Source organism: Pieris napi, chromosome 6, assembly GCF_905475465.1.
Source record: "Pieris napi chromosome 6, ilPieNapi1.2, whole genome shotgun sequence".
Lineage (NCBI taxonomy): Eukaryota > Metazoa > Arthropoda > Insecta > Lepidoptera > Pieridae > Pieris > Pieris napi.
The window spans coordinates 845347-872326 of record NC_062239.1 but is presented as its reverse complement, the minus strand read 5'-3'; the positions used below and the strand labels follow the sequence as shown (position 1 = coordinate 872326).

Sequence of the window (26980 nt, the reverse complement as noted above, 5' to 3'; positions counted from 1 at the left end):
TAATTAAAAAATTAAGTTGACACCAGAGCTGGTGCTTTCCTCGCTCAACGACTATCGCAATACAGTGAGGAAATGCTGCCAGCGTTAAAGGCGCACTGCCACAGGGACCAAACTTTTTAAATTTGTTGTAATATTTTTATTAATTTTTAACTATGTATGTAGGTTAGGAATATTGTAAATACTGTATATCAAATTAGTCAATTAACAAAAGTTTTTAATACGAGCGAAATTACTCCTAATTAGAAAATTCAATAATTAATTCAGGTTGAAGTTGTTATCATAAACTAAATTCTCACTATTCCCACTGTGTCATTAATAGTTGCTACTATTTAATAGGAAAAATAACAAAACACCCTTCGTTGCGCATTTATTTAAAAACACTCGTTCTGTTTTTGACATTTCCACTCGAAATAACAATTAATTTTGTACAAACATATTGTAATAAGCATGGAATCAAATTAGACATTTAACAGTGGCTATACTGCATATAGCAGTTATATTCATCCCAAATGTATTAATATATATTACAGTATCATGATTAAATACATGCTAAAATCAAACCAGTATTTCATTTAAATTACTTATCAATTTACATACGCATGTATTTAATCCTATTTTACATATAAATGAAATAGGAACAAATATCTGTAGGTATACATATGGTTTTGAATATAACATGCAAGAAGTAAATAACCTTTGTATATTGTAAGATACATCGTCTGAATAATGTCCAATTTCCACAAATTAACCATAATATATATTTTCATCTACTTGTATAAAAAGTCAACAACATTTTAGCCCAAAACTATATTTATTTTTGGGCTCAAATTTCTGTATTGTCTAAGAAAGTAGACCTTTACACACCTAAATATACAATTTCAAATTTTACCTCTATCAGTCTTTGGCATAAACTTACATCTAGATCTAAAATTTGAAATGCATTAAATTCTTTCATCCAAACATTCAAATTAATAAAACGGCACCTCACATATATGTTTTTAATCAGGAATATATCTACAAATTGAAAAACCATAATAGTTTAAAAACAATATAGGAACTTAATATAGAACCTTCAGTGTTGCCAGTAATTTGGTAATTATTCTGGCAACATATGTCTGAAAATAAATAATGGTATGACTGAAACAAGTGCGTTGCATACATCAGCTATCGATTTACCTTTACAAAATAAAACCCTTAAAAAACCTAAAAACCGAGCTATAAACAATCCATTATAGAATATCAGAAAACTTTAAGTTTATGATCTAATATTTCTTACAAATACATATTTACATTTAAAATACATTAAATTAAAATATGAATTAGGTCGCATTTCATAACAAATTTTTCATTCAAAGAGTTCATAATTAGATTTTTTAAAAGATATATATGGATAAATAGTAAGTTGAAGGCATGCATAACAAAATATTTCAACAATAAAAAAGTTCGCTTTAAAGTAATTTAAGGGACATCTTTAAAAGCACAATACATTTATGCAACATTATGTGATATATTGTTGCCTCACATATTTATAATGGCAAAAAATTAGAACCCCGAGAGTCATAGACAGACATGAAGGGGAATGAGACAAAAGTTAATCCCATTAACGATCGTCTCTGAGTGTGATGTGTTTTAACTATAGCCTATAGGTTTAATAAATTAAAGGTAATATTCGCATTGACAGGTGAATCACACCACTTGAAATACAAGTTTGTCTCAACAAGTGGCTTTTTGGAAAACCATTACGAAAAGAAGCAACACAGATTATTACTGTACAAATTTGAAAAATGTTTCATGTGCCAAAAGCAAACGTCAACGTCATTCGACTGTCAAGAGTAAATCTAAGTGCCAAGTAAGACACCTGTCAAAACGTATTTATTAACATTAAACAAAAGGTAATTTGTACCCTTAATCGCAGTCGAAATCGGTGTGGTAATTTTGCGTTCTATTAACGGACGACGAAGAGTCGGTGCTGGTATCAGACTGGGTCTGAGGTGCCCACCGACCGTCTGAAGTCACAGAAGCACTAGAATCGGAAGAAGTGCTCATATCGCGTGGGGAATCCCAAGTGTGGGTGTGGAACCCCCGACGGAACATCGGGTGTGTCGAACGATGAATAACTACGCGGGGGGCTGGAATAAAATATACATTGTGTTATACAATATTTCATAGGAATTAATTAAAACAATATCAAAATGAAGATTTTCTAATTTACATATACCTATGTCAGGGAGTGTTATGATTATCAGGATATGTTATTATCGAATCAATTGAACGTTAATTTTCTATTGTTGATTTGATTTATCATTTAGATTACGAATCATAATTTAATTTGTTTGGTTATTATATAATTGTTTTATAGTTTAAAATCATTAAATAAACGTACGAATATTGTTAGAAAAATCAGAGCACGCCAACTGCTCCTTATAATTTAAATTTGTGTTGTATAAAATTAATCAAAATAAATATTGTATGATAATTATTCGTAACTTTGGTGTTCGCACTTTAGCCACAACCCGTTAATGACGATATCGAAGGAGTGATGATATATCTCCGACACATATAAATTTGACAGAAGGCAGAGTATCTATTGTATTTTAGACGAAAACTGATAAGTTAGTTTGTTATAACGGAAAGGTACTAAACTTTAATTTTAGGGTCTGTTTCACAATGTATGGATAAAGTACCAAATAGCTATGCAACACATAAATTATTTGTAAGATAAAATGTGCTATTTGACATTCATCGGACTCATAGCTTATGATGGATTTTATGTGTCGAATAGCGCTATCTGACAGTCGTGAAACGCAACAATAGTGTTTATCCTACTAATAAGTAATAAATAGCTAATTTGAAACTTATGTAGAACATATCCGTACATTGTGAAACAGACGCTTAGTCTTAAAAACTCACATATAAAGGTCAGGTGTCGCGGCGGACGAGCGTGAGTGGTGGTATTGGTAGTGGTGTTAGAGCTGGAGGTGGTGGTGGTGGAGCCGTCGGATGCGGGAGCAGGCCCTCGTGGCTCTGGGCGGTGATTGGCCGGCAGCAGAGAGCACCGGCACACGGGGCACGTGGCGTGGAGCTCTAGCCACGGGTTTATGCAGCTCGAGTGGAATATGTGCTCACACTCTAGGCGGGACACCATTTCACCTGGAACAATTCGGTCAATCATTATTTGACAACTGTAGCGTTCAAAAGCAAGTTGTGGCCGAATTTGTTCGTACATAATGCAATGTGTTAGAGAGGTTGGGGCTACGGATTTACCGCACTAAGCATGGCAAACGGCAACTAACGTCGACTGAAACGGTTTTATAGGTAAAGACCTATATATTTAGTATAATACTGACCTAAATTCACAAGATTCGCCTGGTCCATAATTTGTTATAAGGTCAATTTTTGTCCATTTCATGTAATAATATTTCAATCAACATTTGACCACGCCATTAATGTAGCATAAAATATAAGTTGGATGTAAATAGGTATATGAAATAACCTCAAATAAATATTTATAAGGTTCTTTGACATTTATAAAAAATAACCATAAATGTTTATTTAGTTTGAATTATGAAATGGTTCAACATTTAGTGATAAAATTTTCGATCCAGCCATGACATTAACGAATAATGAATTAAACATTTATTTTGTGTTCGATTGACCATTATAAAGAAGATCGCTGCATAATATACGTTACGATCGAACGCCAGTGAAACTGCGGGACTAAGCTAGTAAAGATATATTTCTTATAGCTCTGATCAAATTTTACTTATGCAATCTTTGCTATAGCATACTGTTCAATCTGTAATTGTTAGTTTTTATATTATTATTTGCACAATTTATAATACACTTGCAAATAATAATACAAAATATCAATTCATAAAATAATACATTTTATAAATAATTAAAAAAGGCATAAAACAAAATAAAACAGTTTATGTTAAGTTTCTATTGATACCATAAGAAAGTTTTGTCTATTATGGGGTTTTTGTATACTATATCTAGCAAAAGCAGTAGCAACATCAGAGGAAAGACTAAAGTACTTTGAAAATAAGAAGACAAAAGTGGAAATGGGCAGGCCACATGATCAGGGAAAAGGACAAATGGAGTAAAATAATCACACAATGGTACCCAAGAGATGGAAAGAGAAAGAGAGGTAGACCACAAAAAAGGTGGGACGACGACATTATACAAGTCGCGGGAACAACATGGGGTAGAGTGGCCATAGAAAGGCCAGAATGGAGAAGGTTGGAGGAGGCCTTTGCCATCTGGCAAACGGACAAGCAAAAGTGGAAGAAAAGTACAATATACGAAAAATAAAGAAAAATACTGGCATGTCTGAAAAGAGGCTATAATAATAATAATAATAAAAAATATCTAGCAAAAACCCAAACCATGTTTAGAATTCAACACATTTAGATTTTTTATATGTTAGATTTGAAGTATACTGACCTAACAGGAAGTTATCCCAGCAAACAGAGCAAGACATGTTGGCGGCTGCCTGTTCCTCGGTGACAGGTTCACTGGGGATGGCACTGAGGATATCTCTAGGCATCGGTGGAGCACCTGAGTACTCCAGCTGACCCATGAGTTGGGTCACCACTGCATCCAGAGCTGGAAGTAGATCATTTGATGCTTAGTACTCTGTTTTTAAAATGGTATATAATACACACAATAAACCAAATACACATATGATTTAATAACTTGTCAGTTGTTAACTAAGTGTGGCAACTCAGCATTAAAACTAAGTGGTAAATTTAGTTATTGTTACTTCGGGCAACATTCAATGAGTTAATTTTCGAAAAAATACCTTCTCCTCCGAACACATAGTCTCCTGGTGATCTCAAAAATCCTAAAGTTCTGGCTCCTGGTGGTCGATTGCCGTGGCGACGACTCAACATTGACGAACGCACCTCATTCCTAAGACGATGTCTAGTGGCTTCACTGTAACACACAGGTACAACCTTGAGATTTTCTCCTTAAACTTTCAAAATAAGAATGTATAAGTAACCTACAATGAAATAAGTGCAGTATCTTATTTCATTGAAATAAGATTATTTATTACTTATGCAACTTGCATGCATTTGCTAACATGACATATCCTATGTTGGAAACACCAGTGTAAAAGTCCAAGACAAATTCAAGGTCAGCCAAATTGGATTTTGACATAATTTTCATTTTAATAATATTTTTAGACATTTTTAATAATAATCATTGTTTATTTGCAAATAAAGTGGTACATTCAGGTTGATCAATTATGAATAAATACTACACAATCAGCCATAAAAAGATAGGCAATGCTTATCTAATAGGCATATGTAAATAAAGTAACTATTAAAACAGTATGGACACTGACTATGTATTTGATAAATAATCTTGTTATAATAAAAAATAGATATCAAAGATATAAAAAGATATTGAATTATGAATCACAGTTCAAAACTCTATATTTATTTTGTTAGTAAAAATCAGAGAAATATATCAGATTGAAATCTCGATATTAAATATCCATACCTTAACCGATTCCCTGACATCAGGAACACCACATCTTGTAGAATGTTCGGCACATTCTGAAACACAAGAAATCTAATAATCATAAAATTACTTAACATTGATATGCCCATAATTAATGTATAACAATTACTTAGTAGTTGGCAACTCAAATATTAAATAATTAAGTATATTAAACAACTTACATTTAATGTAAATCCTCGGCGATTAGTATTGCCCCTATTATTAGCATCATTGGTGTTACTCATGTTGGCATCACTAAATGTTTGACTCTGCTGTGAAGGTCTATCTGCTCCATTTTCCAGCTTCTCAAGGAATCCACTTTCACAAAATGGACATGTGTAGTTCTAAAAATATTAGAGCCATGTCTGTGTATTACTGCTCACTCAGGGTTTTCTACATTTTATAAGATCAGCAGTTATCTCAATCATAAGAGACAAACCTGATAGTTTAGTTGTGTGTTTACAGTCTAATTTGATGTTAATTTACAGTTTTCTTGGATTATGTATAATATATATATATATACTATAAATTTATATGTTACTTAAAATAAATGAAAAAAGATTTTGATTGGTTGATATATATATTTTGGTACTCTGTATACTGCAACATACAAATGAATAGTGTGCTAATTTGTCAATTTTTAGAGTCGGTGCTTGTAGGTTTCAAACAATTTTTATATTTTACACATAAAATTTAAAGCATAACATCAGGATTTATCAATCAATCTAGTATGTGGGCAATTTCATGAAATTTTATCCTAGCTTAAAAAATTTAGTAAAATTATAAATTACTTTTCTAGACATAATAGTATTGTTTAATAGCGTTACAGATTTCATTTAGCAAACTTTTGTGAAACAAAATTAAGTAAATCCCCAATTGCTTTTAGTAAACGTACGTTTCGTTTTTGATACTTATTTTCCAGCTTTATACTGAATAATACTTGTAAATACACAAAATACAAATCCAGACTGGTCTCTATAGGACATATATATACATATTAATGACCTTGGTAGTGGTGTTAATAATTATAACCCATTTCAAAATAATAATTATTAATTGCGTCATTAAAACGATTTATATTGATTTTTACCTCCACAATATCTTCAAACATATAAATGTTACATCTGTGGCAAAAATAGCGAACCGAGGGTCGGTTTCCCAACGCAGCATCAGCCATCGTTAACTATTAATCACTTTCACACGAATATTTCATAAAATGACTTTAGAATTAAATGATAAATCCCTAAATGAATATTGTGCTTTCAAAGTTCAAACGAACAGAAATTTATTAGTAGCCATTTTTATTTCTTGAAACATGCTTTATGACAGTGACATATGACAACCGATTGTTATAATATTCTGAAGATGACAGTACTCACTACTCAGTAGTACTCAAGTACACTCAACACTCAAGTGTTTCATCATATTTTTACGCTTCGTGACTTACTTGACGTTATAAAGTAAGCTTGCATTGCTTTGTGTTATTACAGGATGGATCATGGAAGTGTGTTATCAGACGGTTGACGGTATATCAGAGGCTTTTTGCGCGCCAGCCAACATATCGCAATGCATGTTAAATATCCACGAGTGGGGCTTACTAAATTCCTTCTTCGAGTATTACAGTAGATTAAAAGTAAAGTAGAGAGAGAGTGAGAGTTCAACATTATAAAAGCTAGAGTCTGGCTAATGAAAGAAGATAATGAAAATGCGCGGCAAATTCAATTTTTTTAGTATGGTATCCCTTAAAGATTGATATATTTTGTGGATTAAACTTACTTGATACTTGAATTTATTTTATTATTTTTTACATTGATAGTAACTGTATGTCTGTGAAATTAAATTCTATACGTATTTAGTCTTTTACTATTGATACTTAAAAAGACTAGCATTGCATGGAAAACTAAAACTATATTTATTATAAAACACAACTTTATTCAAAATCAGAATCCAAAATATCAATAAAACAAATTTAGACTATTATACCTGTTAACCATTCGGAAAAAATATATAATAGAAATAAAAAAGAGTAATTTCATAAAGTATCAAGACAATAAATCATACTAACCTAAGAAATTCAATGACATTTTGTGTTGCCATCCGAAAGTTTTTAAATAATTCAATTATCTTCTTTCATTAGCCAGACTCTATAATCACTAATCATGTCTGGCAAAAGAATAAAATGTTTTGATTGCCGTATTCTAATTATTCCGACTGCTTTGCTATTTCAGTTTAATTACGATTAAAGCTCCAGAACAGACGCAGTGTTCATTTAGAACATGTGGCATGCTCACGGATATTACACGTCAAGCTGTATAACATATTGTGTGTGACGGCGCCACCAACCTCACTTTTCATACCAGATTTTCATTGATTTATATGGCCTCTAAGGTTTTAAGACTTTAATAGATAGTGTTACTTAAACTGTGAATTGCCTTTTTCAAAATTCGTTCCTATTTTACCAAATTTCAATTTATACTTAAAGATCGTAAACGAATTCGCAACGATAGGCACTAAATGTTATACATAGTTACTCTAAAGATGTTTCGATTGTGAAAAAAATAATTGTTATTTTTAGAACAATGCTGACAGAAAGAATTATATTAAATAATATTTTTTGTTGTATACTTACTGGATTACAAAACTTGACTTCCCTCTGGCTGTCAAATTCTCAATATTTAACCAGATAGTCTGTGGTAACTAGCCATAGCTATTTACAATCTTGAATCTACCAAATACCAATGTACATTAAAATTAAAATATTCCCATTAATGCATTTTTTTATAATGTTTTGAATCATATTTTTACTAGGTAAATTACGAAAATTAAAATCAACATTTTGTTGGAAATAATGTTCCATACACATGAAAATTTTCTGAATTCTAATGTGTTACCTACAGTTCTTTTAGAATAGTTATCATATTTCGGTGAAATTTGTCCAAATCATGAGGATTCTCTGTCCTCTACTCGGTAGAAACGATTTCGTTCGATTGATTGTATTTATGTGTGCAAAATAAACAGATATTGTTACGTAGTAACGATTTATGTGGGTCAATAGTGAGAAGCTACACAATCATAATGAATGAGAAAAAGTTGGTACAGAATTTCAAGAGCTACATCAATGTTTCATCCGTGGTAATGTATTCTCTTCTCCTGATGTACCTATAATGTTGTGCTTGTTTGAATAACATAAATCATCTTTGATATGTGGATATACATTTACATCTCTGAACTGCTGGAAACTGCTCGTCTAACAGCTTAACTATCTTGTTAGACAAAATGCTTTGATATATTCTTACTTACTTACTTAATCTTAAAAGAATAAGTTTAGGAAAATGTATCTTTTAATTTCATAATGAAATGAAGTTTGAAGAGTATTCCTTACTTTCTGTGTTTACAAATAATTTATTTTACTGCTTGTCTGACTAAATATATATAGACTAATATATACTATTAAGTTACATAGTTTACTATTGTCATGATCCTCATCTGGTGCCTCACGTGGCGCCTGCTGCTTAACTCTTTTTGGATGTTTAGTTAGTATCTTAGTGCTTTAAGAAAATGCAAATTAAATTTCAAGTGAATCTATAAATACTTTTAGCCTTGCCCTGTTCCGCACCATTGTGTGATAATATTTATTGTTATCCAATTTCAAAAACAGCAAAATGAAGAGATTTCCAATTTATTTGTAATATATTTTAATAGATAAGTAAGCTATCAATACACTATTTGCATGGCTTAAATATCCATTTCAAACGACTGAACATTGTACTATTAAAGAATTAGTTGTATTTTGTATATTGTGTATGTTTATTACCTGAAGAGGAATTTTAAATAATAGACATACAATCAAAAAAATCTAATCTGAAGCTATATGAAACAAATTTTCTAAAACACTACAGAAATTAGAAGTACAGACATACTAACTAACCTGAATATATTATATTCTATGCGTCTTACAATATATATACAATTTATCTATTTACCATTTTCAGGGTAATGGAGAAAAGAATGGTTCTGTCCGTGACTTGAAGCCCAAATTGTTGAATGGTAAGTAATGATTTAACAATCTATTTTGATTCAGAAATCATTAAAGAATAGTTGTGTGTTTATGTGTCTTAATCATTACACAGGTAGGTACTATATCTTGACGTAGTCTATGATGTAAATTACAATAACTGCATCATATATGCGTTACGCGTCCCTAACTGTATCGCCTATTGCGACACTGAACACGTTCACGCCATTTCCACCTTTACATATATAGATAGAAAGGTCATAAACGTCTTAATAATTTTATGGATTAGCGCCTAGTTTATAGGGAATGTATACAGTAGTTGATATTTAATTGTTAAGGTGTCAACATGGGCCAGTTGAAGAGAGGTAGGTAAATATATTTTTTATTTAAATATGAAGTTTTAATTACACGGCTTTAATTATCACAATTATTTAACTTAAATGTAAATTGTGTCGTTCGATAATAATTGCCTTTAAATTCAATTCAATAAAAGTGAAATTTTAATATCTTTTACACAAGGTGCAGGTTACCAGGTCTTAAAAAATAAAGGATTCAATTAATTTAAGTTACTGACATTTCAAATTCTGACATTGCGGTAAACCTATTGAACATTTTTTTATGCTTGAAAATATCGCGTGAATCATATTCATATATGTACTTACTGTTGTCTTATCAACATTCGATGACGTCTAATCAACCTCACCATCATACCTCGGATAACGGACATTTTTGTTAATAATATCGTTTATTGGTCATTGAAAGAATTTTCAAGAACTGATAAAGTATTTCAAAACAGACTTGTTAAGAATTTTTCGATTGTTTTCCAATCGTTTTTATCAAGTTAAAATCCGAGGTTTTCTAAATAAATAAACAGTACAAATTATCGTTAAGACGTACATCGTCTTGCTAAATTTAGCTGTCTTAAGGAAACGACCTGAATACTTAATCTTTGCTGTGTGTATACGTTCCTTGTACATGAAAGAACATAAGGACAAGTAATATAATATAAATCTATAAATATCCAATCACTTTGATATATTTACTGGTTTCAATAAAATAGCGAAATAATTATGACGGTTAGTTTTTTAAGATGGTTTATTTATTATTAAAAGCAAAAGTGTAACTTAATTCGTTATACTTTAAGCTAAACCCTTAATCATCAAACTAACTGGGCGTTTATTCTGGCTACAAAATAACATATAACATGTTTACTTCAATAATGGGCCTCAATAAATTTGAGGTTGTGGGTTTGAATCCCGACTATGTATCTGAGTAAATCGGAATTGTCATAAATGACAGTCACAGAAGGCTGATTGATTACTTTCTTGTTGGAAATACAGAAATGTGAAGCAACGCCTTGTTCGAGATCTTCGTATACTTTTTTTTAAATCCATCTTCAATCAGCCTCATGGCTTTTATCAGATTTTATAAGAAATAATGGCAATTAGGGAACACAAATCCAATAATTTTTTATTCCCTCCGTATTTCGTAAACTGTCAGACTGCGGCAAGTTTCGCCCATTTCAGCCGATACACACTGTCCGTCGTTTCCAAGAGGCCCGAAGCTAGGGGGTTGACGTGTTGCTGAAGTCTCATTTTGTATCGAATATGAATATTTAATCTTTCAAGACTCTTGAAAGAATAGAAAAGTAACGTTATTTTCATAGAATGAGATCGAAGTGTCGCTTAACGCCAATTTCGTTTCACGGTCAGCGCGCTGCGTTTTTTCTTTTGATAAGAAATTGCTATCTGGTCCAATGTTGCCGGCCAAGGTTTTCAAATGACCCGTATAATCAGATTAAAACCTTACGTAGGTATGGCTTACAATTAATTAGTAATATTTATCGAGAACTATTCGATATCGGATATCGTGGACCATCTAATTAATAAAAATAATCTTAAACGCGAAAGTTTATAAGTATGGATGGATTTTTCTCTCTTTCACGTAAAAGCTACTGAATGGATTTTAATCAAACTTTACAAGCTTATACATCAAAATAACACATATATGTATATCTTATGTGTAAGCCATTATAGCCAAAATAGTCAATCATAACTACAATAAAAATTGAATTTTTTTTTCAAAAGCACATTTGGTAGTAATTTGTTCCTAAATTAAAATTATAATTTTTACTATTATTATTATTACATTCTTTTTATTCTGCATCTGACGCGCAAACTAGCTGTTGTGGTCTCTGGCAGAACGACCGGCGCTGTGGAACACGTCTTCTCCTCAGCATAATCCTGAGCCAAGGCCAGTTACAACCACAACACACACATTACACACTTAAAATGTACCTGATTCTTTAAAAAAATAGCTATTTTTCTTTCTTTTTTTATTATTATTATGTTGTGTTTCTGTGTGTGTGTTTCGTTAGTAATAAATGTTATGTTTATGTCTATGTCTAATATATTACTTAATTCCTTAATCCGTATTTTCAGTTTGATTAGTTTCTTTACTAGTCAAACAAATTCTCGTTTGTTCCATAACGTTTTCTAAATAAAAATCATTTAATAGTACATTGATTTTATTATAATATATTGAAAACTGCATTCGCTGTTGTTGTTACGGTCTAATAACGATTAAACATAATCAGACAAATCTTTATAAGTAATATTTTTTCAGGGGAGATGATCGTAGGAACGGCTCACAGTGTGGTGATGCTGACACCACTTGGGGAACTTGAGCGAGGAAGGTTTGGCGCCCTTTTCGTCACCAATTATAAGCTTTCGTTTGTGCCACTAGACTCTTCGCCCAACGATGTAAGTTTACATTATTAATACACAGACAATTGAAATCTAGTCGTTGACGTGCCTAGTTACAATAGATATTTTGACCAAAAAATAAAAATAAGTGCGTGCGTACAAAGTATACACTAAAATGTACGCACAATATTGTTTCTTCAGTGAAGTGAGTCAGTGTTTGTTCGTATCACGACGTCATGTGTGCGGGGCCTCCCGCGGTTTGAGTATCTCCCGCATCTTGTTCTGACCTCATTCTATTCGTTGTATTTATTGTTACAATGTTTTAAATATTATAATGAAGTAATTAGCATCAAATGTCTGTTTTTCTATGGTGGAAAAGTATTTTCACAACCCCCGCCCCATAGTAGAAAGTAACAGTATGTAGAACCCGACCCCCACCATAATCTGTAATTCAGAGTCCGGGTGGGTAATTCCCGCCAAAATCACCTTCTACTAGGCTGAGTTTTACCTCCTCCCTATCTCTAATACTCCCAATAATGATCATTTCACAGATTTCCACACATATTTAAAAATAAATTAACAACTTTCATGTTTGTATTATATTTAAATAGGTATGTGTTCATTAGGTATTTAATAATAATTAGGAGTAGAGAAACAATAAAAAAAACATTGAAAACCTTCAAATTTATTCTTATATTATAATGGAGGTTAAATGTTTGAGGTTGTAGGGTAACATCAGGATTTACTGAACCCATTATGAAAATCTAGGCTAAGCCTGAAAAGTTAAAGGTTTGATGGTAGTCGTATTTGCAAAGTAGGGATAAAAGACTAATGAAAACGTTTCTTACGAACGTGCCGTGCCTTAACGATGAGAGATATATGTCAACAAAAAAGTGTATGTTTAACTTGTATATCATATCTTTTACATAGTTTACGATTGTCCATTCAAAGCCAGAGCGGGTCGCCGGTAAATTCTTATGAAATATTTCAGGAATATGGACAAAGAAATAACTTAGTTGGTGTGTTCGATGTTCCCTTAACGTGCGTCGGAGCTCTGTGGTTAACGGACGGAGGGACAACGCGACGGAGACGCCTCATGCCCAGAACTGATATTCCCGTGAAGCTTAAAGGCATACAACTTGTTTGTAAGGTATACAATTTATATATTATTCAAGATATTACAGAATTTCTTAAGAATACTGTAAAATGGAGTATGATGAATGAAGCTCCAATGTATTGCTGAAACAACAGTTAGTTTAGTTTTTAATTAAAGTTCAAAGAATAATTCTAATACCCAATTAAAACAAGCCAAAACTCGTCTCATTACACAGACTAACAAACTCTCAATATTACAGTTAAATCAATCGTCAGTTTGGACACATGACAAATAATTAAATAAATAATTGTTTTTTCATATTGTTTAAAAGTATTCTCCTCTTCCTCCCGCAGCGCTGTTAAGTGTGGACGTGTGTCACGAGTCAGAGCAAATTTTGTTTAATTAAATTTGTCTTTAAAAATCGCGATTGGCGGTGGTTGCGTGCATTTTTGATTCCTATCTGATGTGAGTCAAATATAAGTGGTTTCGGTTCGTGTAGTGAATGAATGGACTTTCTTGTGGCGTCGGGTGCTAGGATTTGATCCCGCTCCGCCTCGTGGCGCGCTTGTGTGAGGCCGTCGGTTGCCCGACACGCCACGGTACGATACCGGTAACAGGCGAAATCGGTTATTGAATGCAGCGGGCGGTCTGCTACGCTAATTAAGCGCTACGAGTTAAGCGACGCCCCCCCGCCTGCCGTATTTGCTACAAGTGCATCGGAACTAAGCGCTACGCTGTTGTTAGTACTACTTAGACAACAATTCACCACAATAATTTTTTATGATTGTTGAGTTGAATACATAGATTACGCGTATAGTGGACAGGGATTGATAGTATTGATGTCGAAGAAAATGCAGAGAACTCCTCCTGGTAAGTCATCGTCTGAGGCGGATATAAATAAGACATTTTTGGATGAGGGTGAGAAGATAAGAAATTCTAAACGGCTACGTTCTTCTAATTCACCTCGCCATGACAGTTTGCTTACGCCCAATCCTTCCGAATTAACATCCTTTAAGCAAGACCTCATGAACATGCTTAACTCCTGGAAAGACGATCAGGACAGAAGACTGACTGTTTGGAAAACGGAACAGGATGCCACTTTGGCCGGGCTTGCCAGGGATGTACTCTCCCTCAAGGCAGATATAGCGGTTCTTCAAAAATCTTCCCTTGAAATTGACTCGGGTCTATCTTTTATTAATAAAATGTACGAAGACGCGAATGTAAGGGTTGTCGCCTTAGAGACTGCGAAGAAAGAAAATCAGGACTACATTCGCAAGCTTGAAAAGCGAATAGATGATTTTCAACAACAGTCCCGACCTTCAACTTTGGAAATAAGGAATGTCCCAACTAGGCAAGATGAGAATCCAACTGACCTCTCAGTGATCTTACAGAAAATTGGTAATGTGGCAGGCCTCAATCTTCAAAATAACACCTTACGGGATATATACCGGTTACCAGGTAAAGTTGAAAAGGATAGACCCATTGTGGTGGAATTTCATTCAGTTGCGGTCAGAAATGATTTTCTGGCCCATGTACGGCAATTCAACAAAAAACGTCCTGTACCCGAGAAGTTAAATACCCAAACCATTGGAATTGATGGTAAATGTGTACCAATATATGTAGATGATCATTTGCCACCAGCCATGAAGAAACTTTTCTATGATGTTCGTCAATATTGTAAGTCAAGAAAATTTATTTGTTGGCAAGCAAATGGTAGAATTTTAGTCAAGAAGACACAAGAAGAAAAAGCTGTACAAATACGGTCCGATCATTGTCTCCTCAGCCTGAAGAAGAAACAACAGGAGGCGTGACTATCTGAAAGTTATAATATCTTTTACTTTTTATTTCTAATCAATAATTTTGTTAGTTACTTAGCACAAACATTTATCCTACAACCCACACACACGCATTCACAATATATATCTAGCCCTGGCACTTGCCGTGATTTCTATCTACTTCGTCATGCAAACTTACATACGCACATACACAGTCACTCATTCATTGTTCTAAATGGTTTTTGTTTTTACATGATAAATACCGTAATGTTACTAGTTCTATGCCTATTTAAGTCTATAAGTATTAAATATTTTTGTCGAATTAAGGAAAAAAAAAACATAACAAAAGACATTGCACTGCACCCTAAAACTTTAATTAAAATTCGATAATTTGCAATTACAAACTAGTATTGATTCTTTTTCTAATTCTGACTCTTCCGAATGTAATATTGAGGACGTTCATAGTTTAACTCACAACCCAAATCATTTTACAAAAATCTTAAATCAGAATATTCGTGGTATATCAGCAAACTTTGCAGGTTTGCAAACTTTGATAGTTAGGTCTCGCACAAGTTGGGATGTCATTATACTGACTGAATGTCGGATAAGGGACAACAATAACTTACCGACACTACACGGCTATAACTGTTTCCATACTGCATCAAACCTACTACAAAACGATGGCGTGGTAATGTACATCAAGGACTATATCCCTACCCATATAGAGGAACCGGTGTTCATGGATGCTAATTGCTTGGTAGCTAAAATTGACTCAAATATTATTATTATTGGCATATACCGTTCTCCATCATATATCAATAAATCAAATTTTATATCATCACTGAATATTTTACTGACAAGATACACGAGCTATAAGACAATTATATTAGCAGGTGATATAAATATTATAATTAATAGAGAAATTGTAAAAGATGATGTCAGAGACTATTTAAACCTAGCAGCCTATCACGGGTTGCTCCCAACCCACACATTTGCAACACGAGTAGATAACTGCCTCGATCATGTCCTTTTGAAAACTAAGGCCCAAACGCACACATTCGTTGCCCAAACATCACTGACTGATCATAAAACCGTTTTACTATTTCTTAAGTCTAAATTAAACCATGATTGTATTGTGAATAGGACGTTAACTAAAATAGACCATGAGGGGCTCGCATTTAGCCTTAATAATATGGATCTAAGTCCTCTCTTCAATTCCTGTGATGTCAATTTTGCTGCGAGCTTTTTGATGGCATCTATTACTGAAGCCATCAAGTCGAGCTCGAGGCAGATTAGTCCCTCGAAAAGAAGAATGATTATTAAGCCCTGGATTACTCCCGGTCTTTTGAAGTGCATGCGCAACAGGGATAACTTGCACAAAAAGGCAAAAAAATATCCCGATAATGAGATTATAATTACCACATATAAACGTTACCGTAATTTCTGCAACAATTTGTTAAAAAAACTAAAACGGAACTATGAAAGGAATCAACTTAATGCAGCTAAACACAATCCAAAATTACTTTGGAAAACAATTGACACCATATCAAACAGACAAAAATCGCAAGCAACTCCAAATGAGTTGTTAAAAAATTACTCCAATAATTTGTCAGCGGTCAATAGTATCAATAAATTTTTCGTGGGAGTTGGCAAGAACCTCGCGGAAAATATAATACAAAAGAACTGTTCTGCTGTCGTTGAATGCAGTTTTGGAGGTAATACTAGTCATAATTCTCTAGTATTGTTAGCCACTGATGAGTGTGAGGTGGAAAGACACGTTATAGCCCTCAAGAGCGATGCCTCAGGACGTGACGGTATCAGCGCTATGATCCTAAGGTCGTTTAAATCGATTATTGTGCCCCCTCTCACACATATATGTAATTTGGCACTCAGCAATGGTACTTTCCCATCTGCTTTTAAACAAGCCTTAATAATACCAGTTCACAAAGGAGGTCTGGCTAGAGACCGTGTCAACAGTTATAGACCGATATCCATCCTACCTGCAATGTCTAAGGTTTTGGAAAAATTAATGAATAGCAGGCTTATAAAATTCCTAGAGGTGAATAACATTCTATCTACTTCCCAGTACGGTTTTCGCTCTGGGAGATCCACCGGGGATGCGGTTCATGCCCTCACCGACTACGTTATTAGGAACCTAGAAGGGGGTATGAAGTGCATAGCTATCTTCCTGGACCTAGCTAAGGCTTTTGACACGGTCTCTATTGAAATTCTAATAAAAAAACTTGAGCACATTGGTGTGAGAGGGGCCCAATTGAGACTATTCGGTGACTATTTGAGCAACAGAACCCAGGCCACAAAGATTGGGGATAGTGTGAGCGAGGACCTTCCTGTTCAATACGGTGTTCCTCAGGGCAGCGTATTGGGTCCTACCCTGTTTTTAGTGTATATTAATCAGCTTTGCAACCTACAGTTAACCAATGGATCCATCGTTACCTTTGCGGATGACACGGCTTTATTATTTAATGCACCGACTTGGGGGGAGGTTTTCGCTCACGCTCAATCTGGCTTGGATAGTGTGACTGATTGGCTTGGCGACAACGTCTTAACGCTCAATGCAGACAAAACTAAATACATGGCATTCGCAAAACGAGGGTGCCACCCACAACATCAGTGGACAATCGTGACTCATTGCTGCCCCCGTCCGCGACGATTGGATGGTTCGTGCGACTGCCCTCGGCTGCAAAATGTTAGCACTATAATGTACCTTGGCGTACTTATAGACCACAATCTTAGCTTTAATAGTCACATTGAATTGCTTTCGGGACGTTTGCGCAAGCTAATGTATGTATTCAGGAGCCTGCGTGGGGTTGCTGACTCCACAACAATTAGAATGGTGTACGAGTCGCTTTGCCAATCACTGCTAATTTACTGTATAGTGGTATGGGGAGGCACCTATAAAACCTCACTCCTGAAACTTGAGCGAGCCCAACGAGCAGTTCTTAAAACCTCATTGTCTCTTCCCTTTCGGTTCCCTACTGCGGAACTTTATAAAATAAGTTCTGTACTTACAGTTCGACAGCTGTTTATCTTATACACTGTTCTTAAGCAACATTCGCTGTTATTCTTCGATACCGCTGTATTGGACAAACGTCGCAAATATAGTGTTTGTACAACCCCATTTTATTCCAATTTTTCTCAGCGATCGTTCTCTTTTCTGGGATGTTACTTGTATAATAGACTTAACAAAACTCTAAATATATATCCTAAAACTAAAAAATGTGTAAAGCAAATAGTTCATAAATTTTTACTTACTTTGAACTATGACCAAACAGAAAACCTGCTAGATATATTAAAATAATTTTCACATATGTTCTCAGGCGTGTGCCTGACACACACCCTCTCCCACTATCAACATACACACACACTCACCTACACATACACAACACTCACATACACACACTCTCTCTCACACACACACACACACACAGACACACACACCCTCACATTCAACTGTATTTGTGCTATATTGTATTAATTTGTTTGCCTACCCATAAATGTACGTTCCCTTTGTAAACACTGTGACTTTGCTGTGGAATGGAAGCCTGGTTATCCATATCACAGGTTCTTACCTAGTTTGGAAACCAGTCTCCCAATACCTTTTCAATTCAATTGTTATCTTATTGTTTTTGGGAGAAAATAAAAATTATTCTTATTCTTATTCAAAAGTTGATACTGAGAACATATATTTTAGAAAAACTAGTAAAAATACAATAAAAATATTACTCTAATATCAACAACTTTTAGATTTTACTAGTAATTTAAAATACTCATTAACAATGCGGATTTGGTACCAGATGAACGCTTTTTCTTAATTAATACAATCTTGAATACACATTTCAAATTAAAATAACAATACCTTCCAGAATATGAAAGTCATATCTTTCAACTTCGCGAACTCCCCACTCGGCACCGCGCGTCAAGTCGTGATGGCGTTGCTCCACCATGCGTTTCCGAAACGGCACGATCTCTTATTCGCCTTCGAGTACAGAGAGCCCTATTACCCGACGTTGCCGTCAGACATGAACATGTTCCACCGACCGGCGGATTGGAAGAGAGAGCTGGAGAGATGCGAGTGTCCCCATTGGAGGATCACGTGCATCAATGGGACATCTGACGCCTTCATGTTGACGGCTGGAGAAACCTTGATAGTACCCAGTTCGGTTTTAGATTACAATTTGATGGAGAGTGCGAGGCACTTTCGGTCGGGACGAGTTCCGGTCTGGGTTTGGGGAAGGGCGGAAGGTGCGGCGTTGTTGAGGAGCGGGGAGCTGTTGCCTACGGAATTGTCGGCCACGGCGGAAAGTGTACTTTTGGAACAGGTATTGTTTGAGCGACATTTTTTTAAATAAATTGTTAAAAACAATATTTTGGCTGTTGTTAAGTAAAACATGCATTAAGTTATGAAACTAGACTGGAAGAAACAAAAATATTTTTTTTGAAAATATCTTTACCTACTTTTGTGGTTTTAGCATACTATAAAGTGACATACATACAAGTTTTGAAGTGAAACTTCTTTAGAATCGTTGTGATTTCAAACCGGATGCAACGGAAAAAGCGACAGTAAAAAGAGACAGACGCATAAATTCGTAGGATTTAGCGTGGGAGAGAATGAGATGGGAAGAATTGTGCAGTGTATAAACTTTAAATTGGCGTGTATTTGATCATTTTCTGAATTAAAAAAACATAGATGTGCAAAAAATTCAATAAGTAATAATCATCGAATTTCAAACTTCCATTATTTTAGTTTTTATCAAATTAAAGATTGATATTGATATTAAACTTATAAATGAAAATTTAACATAGTCCTACATTTAGTTAGTGAAAAAAGTATAATTTACATATTATTCATTATAAAAACTTTGTTTTTGATGGTTTCACTTCTACCACGTGTGAATTGCACACATGAGTTTTTTTTAAATAATTTGTTTTTTTGTAAAAAAATTACAATAAAATTGCAGGTCCGGCGGTCGCACCCCAAACTGACGCCGCCGTACGTGATCTACCTTTGCGGAAATAGTTACACAAATAGTAGTAGTGCTAACGTGCTACCTTCGCTAGCGATACTAAATTCCTCATACAAGAAATTAGCAGATCTGTGTACTCCGAACACGCTTTCACAGTTTTGGGTAAATATTTTAAAAATATTCTATGATCCTTATACGTAAGATAACATAATCAAAAATCACGTAAACCGACTTCAAAAGTGATTCAAATTTTAAGATACATTTATAATTATACGTTGACTGGTTTTTTAAATAATTAATTAATACTTGAAACCACAATAAATGCCAACATTATTGAACTTGAAACTATTTAAAACTTAAATACATATTTATTTTTTAGTCAAATTAATATATTTTTATTTATCTATTTAAAAAAAAAACTATATTGTAGATAAGCATTATGTATATGATTTGGTGAACTTTAATTAATAAATAAATAATATATTGTCAATCCTTTTTCCCGAATGGGTAGTTTTCCTGAAATACCTCTCTCGCTTCATGACATTCACCATTCATGCTTCAAATATGTATTATAATAAAGTCATATAGCACCGTCTTCTTCATCACAACGTAAATACAATGTGATAGAAAAAGACAAAACAGTTAGTTAAAAGGCTTAAGTATGAAGAGCTGAGGTATAGTCAAAAAGACGATCTATTCTTTCGCAGGGCAAAACCCTTGTTATAAGTATCTTATTAATAAAGTTGACCTTTGATAAAGCCGAATTTACATTACGAAACTAGAGGCTCGGAATTAGTTTTATGACATAAATTTCATCAACAATTTCACGTGTAAATTTACAGTTTCATAATGCATGCATCGGTTTCGCGACACTGGATAAATTTCGTGCCATGCGCATATTTTTTGTAAAACTAATGTCACGCAACTACTTTCACGATGAAAACGCGACACGAAACTAGTGTCGCGAAAGCATTTGCACAGGGCAGACGTGTGTGTTTGATTGCATCGTGCAGCTAAATGACCGCCAAAATGGCAAACCAACGTTGGTCAGTTGATAGAGATAACCTTTTTCGAATTTTAAATATTAACATCTGTACCACGACGTTCTGCATCGCAAAATGAAGCTTTGATGTTGACAGAGCCATGTCGTTGGTGATACTGTTGATTTCACGACACTATTATTTTTTGTTAAAGTAGTTTCACACGTGCTGCAACTATTTTCATGAAACTCATTCCAACATGCATAACACTAGTTTCGTAATGTAAATTCGGCTTAAATGATTGCATTCCAGATGCAAGACTCCCAGTACTATTCGATACTGGAATCAAGCCGATGGCTGCGGTACGTGTGCAACTGCATCACGTTCGCCGACGACGCCGCGAGGCATATCGTTGATAATGTCACTGTTGTGCTGCAGGAAGGTGAGTTTTAACACGTAACGTAAATAAAAAAAAGAAAACATCATTTTAACCGACTTCAATAAGCAAGAGGTTATCGTCGATTTTTTTTTTAATTCTTGTGATCATATCATGTGAAATGGATTTACTATTTATTTTCTTTATTATTATCCTTACCTTATTCATAATTAACTAATCTCTTTCTGATAAATTGTGTTTACACTATGAAGAAAAGAGACAGTTCATCTGTATTGAAACTACAATAATTGGACTGTTTTCTTGATTATAACTACAGTAAGGGACAAGTATAATGAAAGAAAAGAAAGAATAAACATTATTACGTTATAACCGTTTAAGTTTTGTTTCATTGTACAATTTAAAAGTTGGGTAGCGAAAATATTTCATAAAGGATGTCCTAAGAATGGCGCGTTGAGCACGCTTTTCAGCATCGAAGGAGATGAACAGTCGATAGAACATGATGGACATTGATTTAACAATTTATTTTGAGTTATGTACCCACTATTTAACTATAAACTACCCTCATTGTTTTCAGAGTTTCAAAAATAGAATTATACTTTTCGCAAAAAACATTATACTACTTACTAAAAGAATTGAATTATTTTAGTTTTAAAATTGTTTGCAATAAAAAATAATTGAAACCCAGGTGACGGCGTGGACTACTGCGCTGTGGTATCCTGCATCACCCAACTACTTTTGGACCCGCATTTTAGGACCCTTTCAGGGTTCCAGTCCCTTATTCAAAAGGAGTGGTTGGCGCTCGGACATCCCTTCTGTGACAGGTAAAAGACTTCTGTTTACATTTAGATACACAAGTCTTTGGATCAAACATAGGAATATACTAGTATACAAATATTTTCTCTTTATAATGCATAGATTATGGTAATTCTTAAGTTTTAAATGGGTTGGCAGAAATTAATATTAGTTGGTCATTAAATAACATACAACTTTTAAGGTTAAAATGAAAGCCAAAATGAAATTAACATAGCGTTAACGTTACTAACTATTTATTCCTATATACATATTAAACTCAGTAAGGTTATTTGCAAGAGTGACTGGATCGATTTTGATGATTTTTATTATATTATAATAAGAACTTTATGTACATTTTCTTCTAAGACAATTATTTTAATTTAGCTAAAAGTTTAGTTAGTTCATCGATGGTTAGGCGGTACGTAGTTCGACGGTTCAGTTGTTTTTTTAAATATAATAAGATTTTCATTTACTCAGATTCGGCCTGCCACGCCCCGGAACCACAAAAGAAGACATGGACAAAGCTCCTCCATCACAAAGTGCTCCAGTCTTTCTTCTCTTTCTGGATTGTGTGTGGCAGCTGCAAAGCCAGTTTCCCTCGGCCTTCCAGTTTACGGAGACCTACCTCACGACGCTCTGGGACGCTGCGAATAATCATCTCTTCGATACCTTTTTGTTTAACTGCCCCAGGGATCGGGATTTGGCTATTATGAAGGTACTTTTATTTATTTACAAAATATTTAACGAGCTTAGTTTTTGAACTTTTTAGTATCTATGTATTAGTAAAAGTTGATTAATTTAAACGCATCGAAACTTTGAGAATGTCAAATTATGATGTTTTTATTGAATTGGTTAAAAGAGATTAATTAAATTGTAATTGAACATAAATGGTTATTAGTTTGTTCAAAAACGTTATCTTTTCATCTAAAATCAAGAAACGATTTAAATTTAAGAAGAAAGTTATTTCGGTTTTGATTAATCCTGTTCAAAATGTTTTTTTCGATTTACCGTTTGTAAAAATATGTAATTATGTTATAACTGGATAGTTGGTGTACGTTTCTAACGTATACGGACGCATTCTAATAACTAATTCGAATACAGGAAAACAACCTGTATGAGAATGAGAATTCTCATCGAAAACAAGTTCCTTGCATCGGCTATCTATGAAGCGTAGGTGTTTCGATTGGTTTGTGACGTTTTAATGCCGCAATTTAATGGGTATATTGTTATGATATGTATGACGTATGTCAATGAACTTATAAGAATATATAAGAAAATTATTTAAATCAGTTCGACGTCCTGGTGGACAGAGTAACCTAGTCCAGTTTGTGTTTCCACCATATTGTTATAAACTTCTTTTTTAATTCAGATTCTGTATGCAATAAATAAATAAAATATTACAGAATTTCACCCAACGGCCGATTTGGGACTGGGCGGAACAATTCAGTGAACAAGACATCGCTTTGTTCTACAACCCCTTGTACGTCGGACAACGGAGTACGACGCCTTCACAGAGATTGTGTAAGTTTAATATCTAAAGATTCTCTATTTTAATATACGTGACAAACTATTTGAAAAATATACTAATTGCCGCTTACTTATTAAAAACTAAAAAACTGCACCTTTATTTTTTTTATTACTCTTTTTTATTACCATTCTCTCGTTAAATTGTATCGATAAGGCAGCCCGTTCCACCGATGCTATTTTATAATTAGAATTAATCATTAATTATTTCAAGATTTAATAAAATTATTTAATATAAAATAGAAATACGTCGTAATTAAATAAAATCAGGGGCGCTAGAATCTTTTTAGGTCAGGGCCTCAGATATCTCTATCTGTTTCATGATCATTTGTTAATCTAATAGGCAAGTAGGTGTTCAGCCTCTGTACCTGACACTAACCACTGTTTGTGTCTAAGGCAAGCCGGTTTCCTCACGATGTTTTCCTTCACCGTTCGAGCGAATGTTAAATGCGCGCATAGAAAGAAAGTCCATAGGAACAATGAACATGTTACAAAAAATCGGAATTTATTGAATATTTCCAGCAATGTCATCCGTGTGCAGCCGCAAATCGGCGAGCGAGAACGGGCGCCTGGAGCCCTGCACCAACATAGCGGCCATAGAAGTGTGGTCGCAGTGCTACGAGCGATGGCTGCCTCCTCTCGATGCGCCCTCTGCGGGCCGAGTGCAGTACTTCTTGTACAACTGCTCGGTTAAGGCACAGGTCACTATTCTAATTTTTCATATTAGTAGATAGGAACTATTATAAAACTTTATTTAAAAAGCATATAAGTTTAAAACTTACTACCCCTTAGAGATACGACCTCCAATGGTTCAAAGTACGAGTGTAGTCCTCCCTCTAAGACCGGCGATGGACTCACTATATATGGGTGTCCATGGGCTGCAATCACTGCCCCTTTTTTTTGGACTAAATTTAGGCTCTTTGCCCCCCCCCTATTCAATGAAGAAAAAGCGTTTTCCTTTTGACCTCGAGAAACCTGTTAACTGTGCATATAAATACGTCAATCGTAAACAATAGCGTATATGAGTAGGACATATTCTGAATACGTCCTTGAAATGTATATTTCGCCCTATTAGGGATTGATAAATGGTTCGACGTGAATCTAAAACGCGGAGAGAATCGGTATAATTTCTAATCTAATCTTTTGTGAGTAGCATAAAATTACGTGTTACGTACGTTACGTTACGCGTTGACACGTCCTAGCTCGCGTCCGTTGTACGCTTCGTAGTTAATAAGGGAATTTCCAGGTCAACGGGTTAATATTGGAGTTCCCTTTCAGATTCAAAAGCTAAACAGTCACCTATCGTCGCTTTCCATAATGAACGATCGCAACGGAAGAGATTACGAGCCTCCACCTTCTCCGCCGGCCGTCACCCGTTTCTACCCCTTCAGTCTCAAGACCGGAGACAACGTCGCCCGGAGTCTGGACGCCATGCAAGTGAGCCTCATCGATGCCACTCAGCTCTTGGATTCACAGAGTCTTTTAAATGCGCCGGATTAATTTTATGTAGTGTTCGTTAACTCTAATACTCTAGAAAATAAAAATAAAATTGTTTTGAAATAGTCACTGTCGCCTGATGACCTTATTTCAAATGTATACAATTATACAAATTTTAAAATGTTGATTGATTTGTTTCGACTGATTGTACTGATTGTAGTGTACCCAATGCAAAAATGTCAGTCAGTTAATTATTACATTGTTCACTGTTTGTATGGTAGAGGGAATTATAATAGAATGGTAGAAATTTTAATGTATCAAAAACTTGTATAGCCGTCTTCCTTTTTACGTACAGATAAGAGCGAGAGATTAACACGATTTAAACTAAAAACAGCGATGCGAAATATTTTCGTCTAACATATTAAGGTATTTTAATTATTTAAAAAATGCAAATCAATAACTAGTTGAGTGATTGTTAAGAAAACATCAAATTTACTGATTACACAAAAATTCTTTGTAATGCAAAAATATTTGGTTATCTTAATCAGTAATAGTTGTAGATAGAGTACATACGTTTTGAAATTGTACTGTTTTTATTGAAATTATTTTTAGTATTCATAAAGTAGATTTTATGTCCCAATATATTTTAAACGATTTCATGTATTCAAGTTAATATAACTTGTTTTTAATTTAGTTTTAAGGATTGACTGCGATCGCTGTCCATTATAAATCATTGTAGTTATTTGTAAATAAACCATAGGTTAATCACATGTTATATATAGAAGCTGTATGCTAAAGCATAAATTGAGCAAATTAGTATATTTTCGTAAGAATTATTTATTGTGGAAGATAGGACCGGGGCTAACTATGATTTAAAAATTAATCTATCTATAGTATTATTGACGAAAAAATAAGAGATACTAAAAAGTATGATTCAATAAATTCCTAATTTTTGTAAGTGATATATGGAAGCAACTATTTCCTTCTTAGGCTACCGCCTTGTTGTTGTTAGCTTGAACCGGTCTTATAACTACGAGTTATTAATAGGTTATATAGATTGGCGTTCATTATTTTTGTACGTTTTATTGTCCAATATTTAAGGTGGACGTAATATTAATTTCTTAAGTCTTGTAAAATGATTGTGAAATATAATTAACGATGCTGTTACCAATATCTATGTTACGTATTTAACATAAAGGGTCAAATGATAATTTTCTTGTTAAAATTATTTGGTTGGAAAATTAAGTTCATATAATATTTTTTATTACGACTTAAAATATATTCCAATTATGTATCATTAAAATAACAGGATTAGTTTAGCGAAAGCTTCATTAAAGATGTAAGTCAGAATTAAAACAATACCAAGTGGTTTACCATTAAACCAAAAGCGTTACTAAATAAACAATATCAAAAGAAACATTATGTTGTAAATATGACAGCTAATTTTAGTTTGTTATTAATATTAATGAGAATAATATATTCACCAGTTGTAACATAGTGATGAATTATATGCAGTCTATACGATTATACGTTTTTCAGTACAAAAAATGTTATTATACAAATTGTATATAACAGTTTTATTGTAAATTATACGAAATGTAAAACTTCAGTTTAAGTGCCATTTGATTACAATGATTTAAAAAATATTATTTTGTACTGGCAATAATACGTCGTTTTATTTTGGAAACACAAAATGTGTTAATTATTTGTATTATTAAGCATAAGCGACGCAAAAGGAAGATCAAATAAAGTAAATATATACCATA

The 26980-nt window shown here is 33.8% G+C and overlaps 2 protein-coding genes across 2 annotated transcripts; one reads left to right on the top strand and one right to left on the bottom strand.

Annotated features, from left to right (window-relative positions):
* Positions 1-355: 355 nt before the first annotated feature.
* Positions 356-6838, bottom strand: LOC125050362 (E3 ubiquitin-protein ligase RNF126). Its single transcript, XM_047650139.1, has 7 exons — positions 6599-6838; positions 5691-5852; positions 5509-5564; positions 4805-4938; positions 4447-4608; positions 2911-3150; positions 356-2129 (listed from the first exon to the last, which is right to left on the bottom strand). Exons 1-7 carry the CDS (start codon positions 6683-6685, stop codon positions 1906-1908), a joined length of 1065 nt encoding a protein of 354 aa, XP_047506095.1. The 5' UTR covers positions 6686-6838; the 3' UTR covers positions 356-1905.
* A 1409-nt stretch (positions 6839-8247) lies between these two features.
* Positions 8248-25448, top strand: LOC125050067 (myotubularin-related protein 10-B). The gene is made up of 12 exons (XM_047649642.1): positions 8248-8640; positions 9501-9555; positions 12149-12285; positions 13220-13378; positions 18984-19439; positions 20079-20246; positions 21377-21506; positions 22147-22282; positions 22731-22968; positions 23657-23774; positions 24300-24478; positions 25056-25448. The coding sequence occupies exons 1-12, from the start codon at positions 8584-8586 to the stop codon at positions 25275-25277; spliced, it is 2055 nt and encodes a 684-aa protein (XP_047505598.1). The 5' UTR covers positions 8248-8583; the 3' UTR covers positions 25278-25448.
* The last annotated feature ends 1532 nt before the right edge of the window (positions 25449-26980 follow it).

What these genes read in the sequence shown, in the direction of transcription:
- LOC125050362 (XM_047650139.1), bottom strand. Translation starts at nt 6,685, where the DNA reads ATGGCTGATGCTGCGTTGGGAAACCGACCCTCGGTTCGCTATTTTTGC. An exon ending in CTGGGATAACTTCCTGTTAG is followed by an intron (nt 3,151 to 4,446) that starts GTCAGTATACTT and finishes GAATTGTTCCAG; the next exon opens with GTGAAATGGTGTCCCGCCTA. An exon ending in GCGACACCTGACCTTTATAT is followed by an intron (nt 2,130 to 2,910) that starts GTGAGTTTTTAA and finishes ATTTTATTCCAG; the next exon opens with CCCCCCGCGTAGTTATTCAT.
- LOC125050067 (XM_047649642.1), top strand. Translation starts at nt 8,584, where the DNA reads ATGAATGAGAAAAAGTTGGTACAGAATTTCAAGAGCTACATCAATGTT. An exon ending in CACTGTTGTGCTGCAGGAAG is followed by an intron (nt 21,507 to 22,146) that starts GTGAGTTTTAAC and finishes ATTGAAACCCAG; the next exon opens with GTGACGGCGTGGACTACTGC. An exon ending in GACGCCTTCACAGAGATTGT is followed by an intron (nt 23,775 to 24,299) that starts GTAAGTTTAATA and finishes GAATATTTCCAG; the next exon opens with CAATGTCATCCGTGTGCAGC.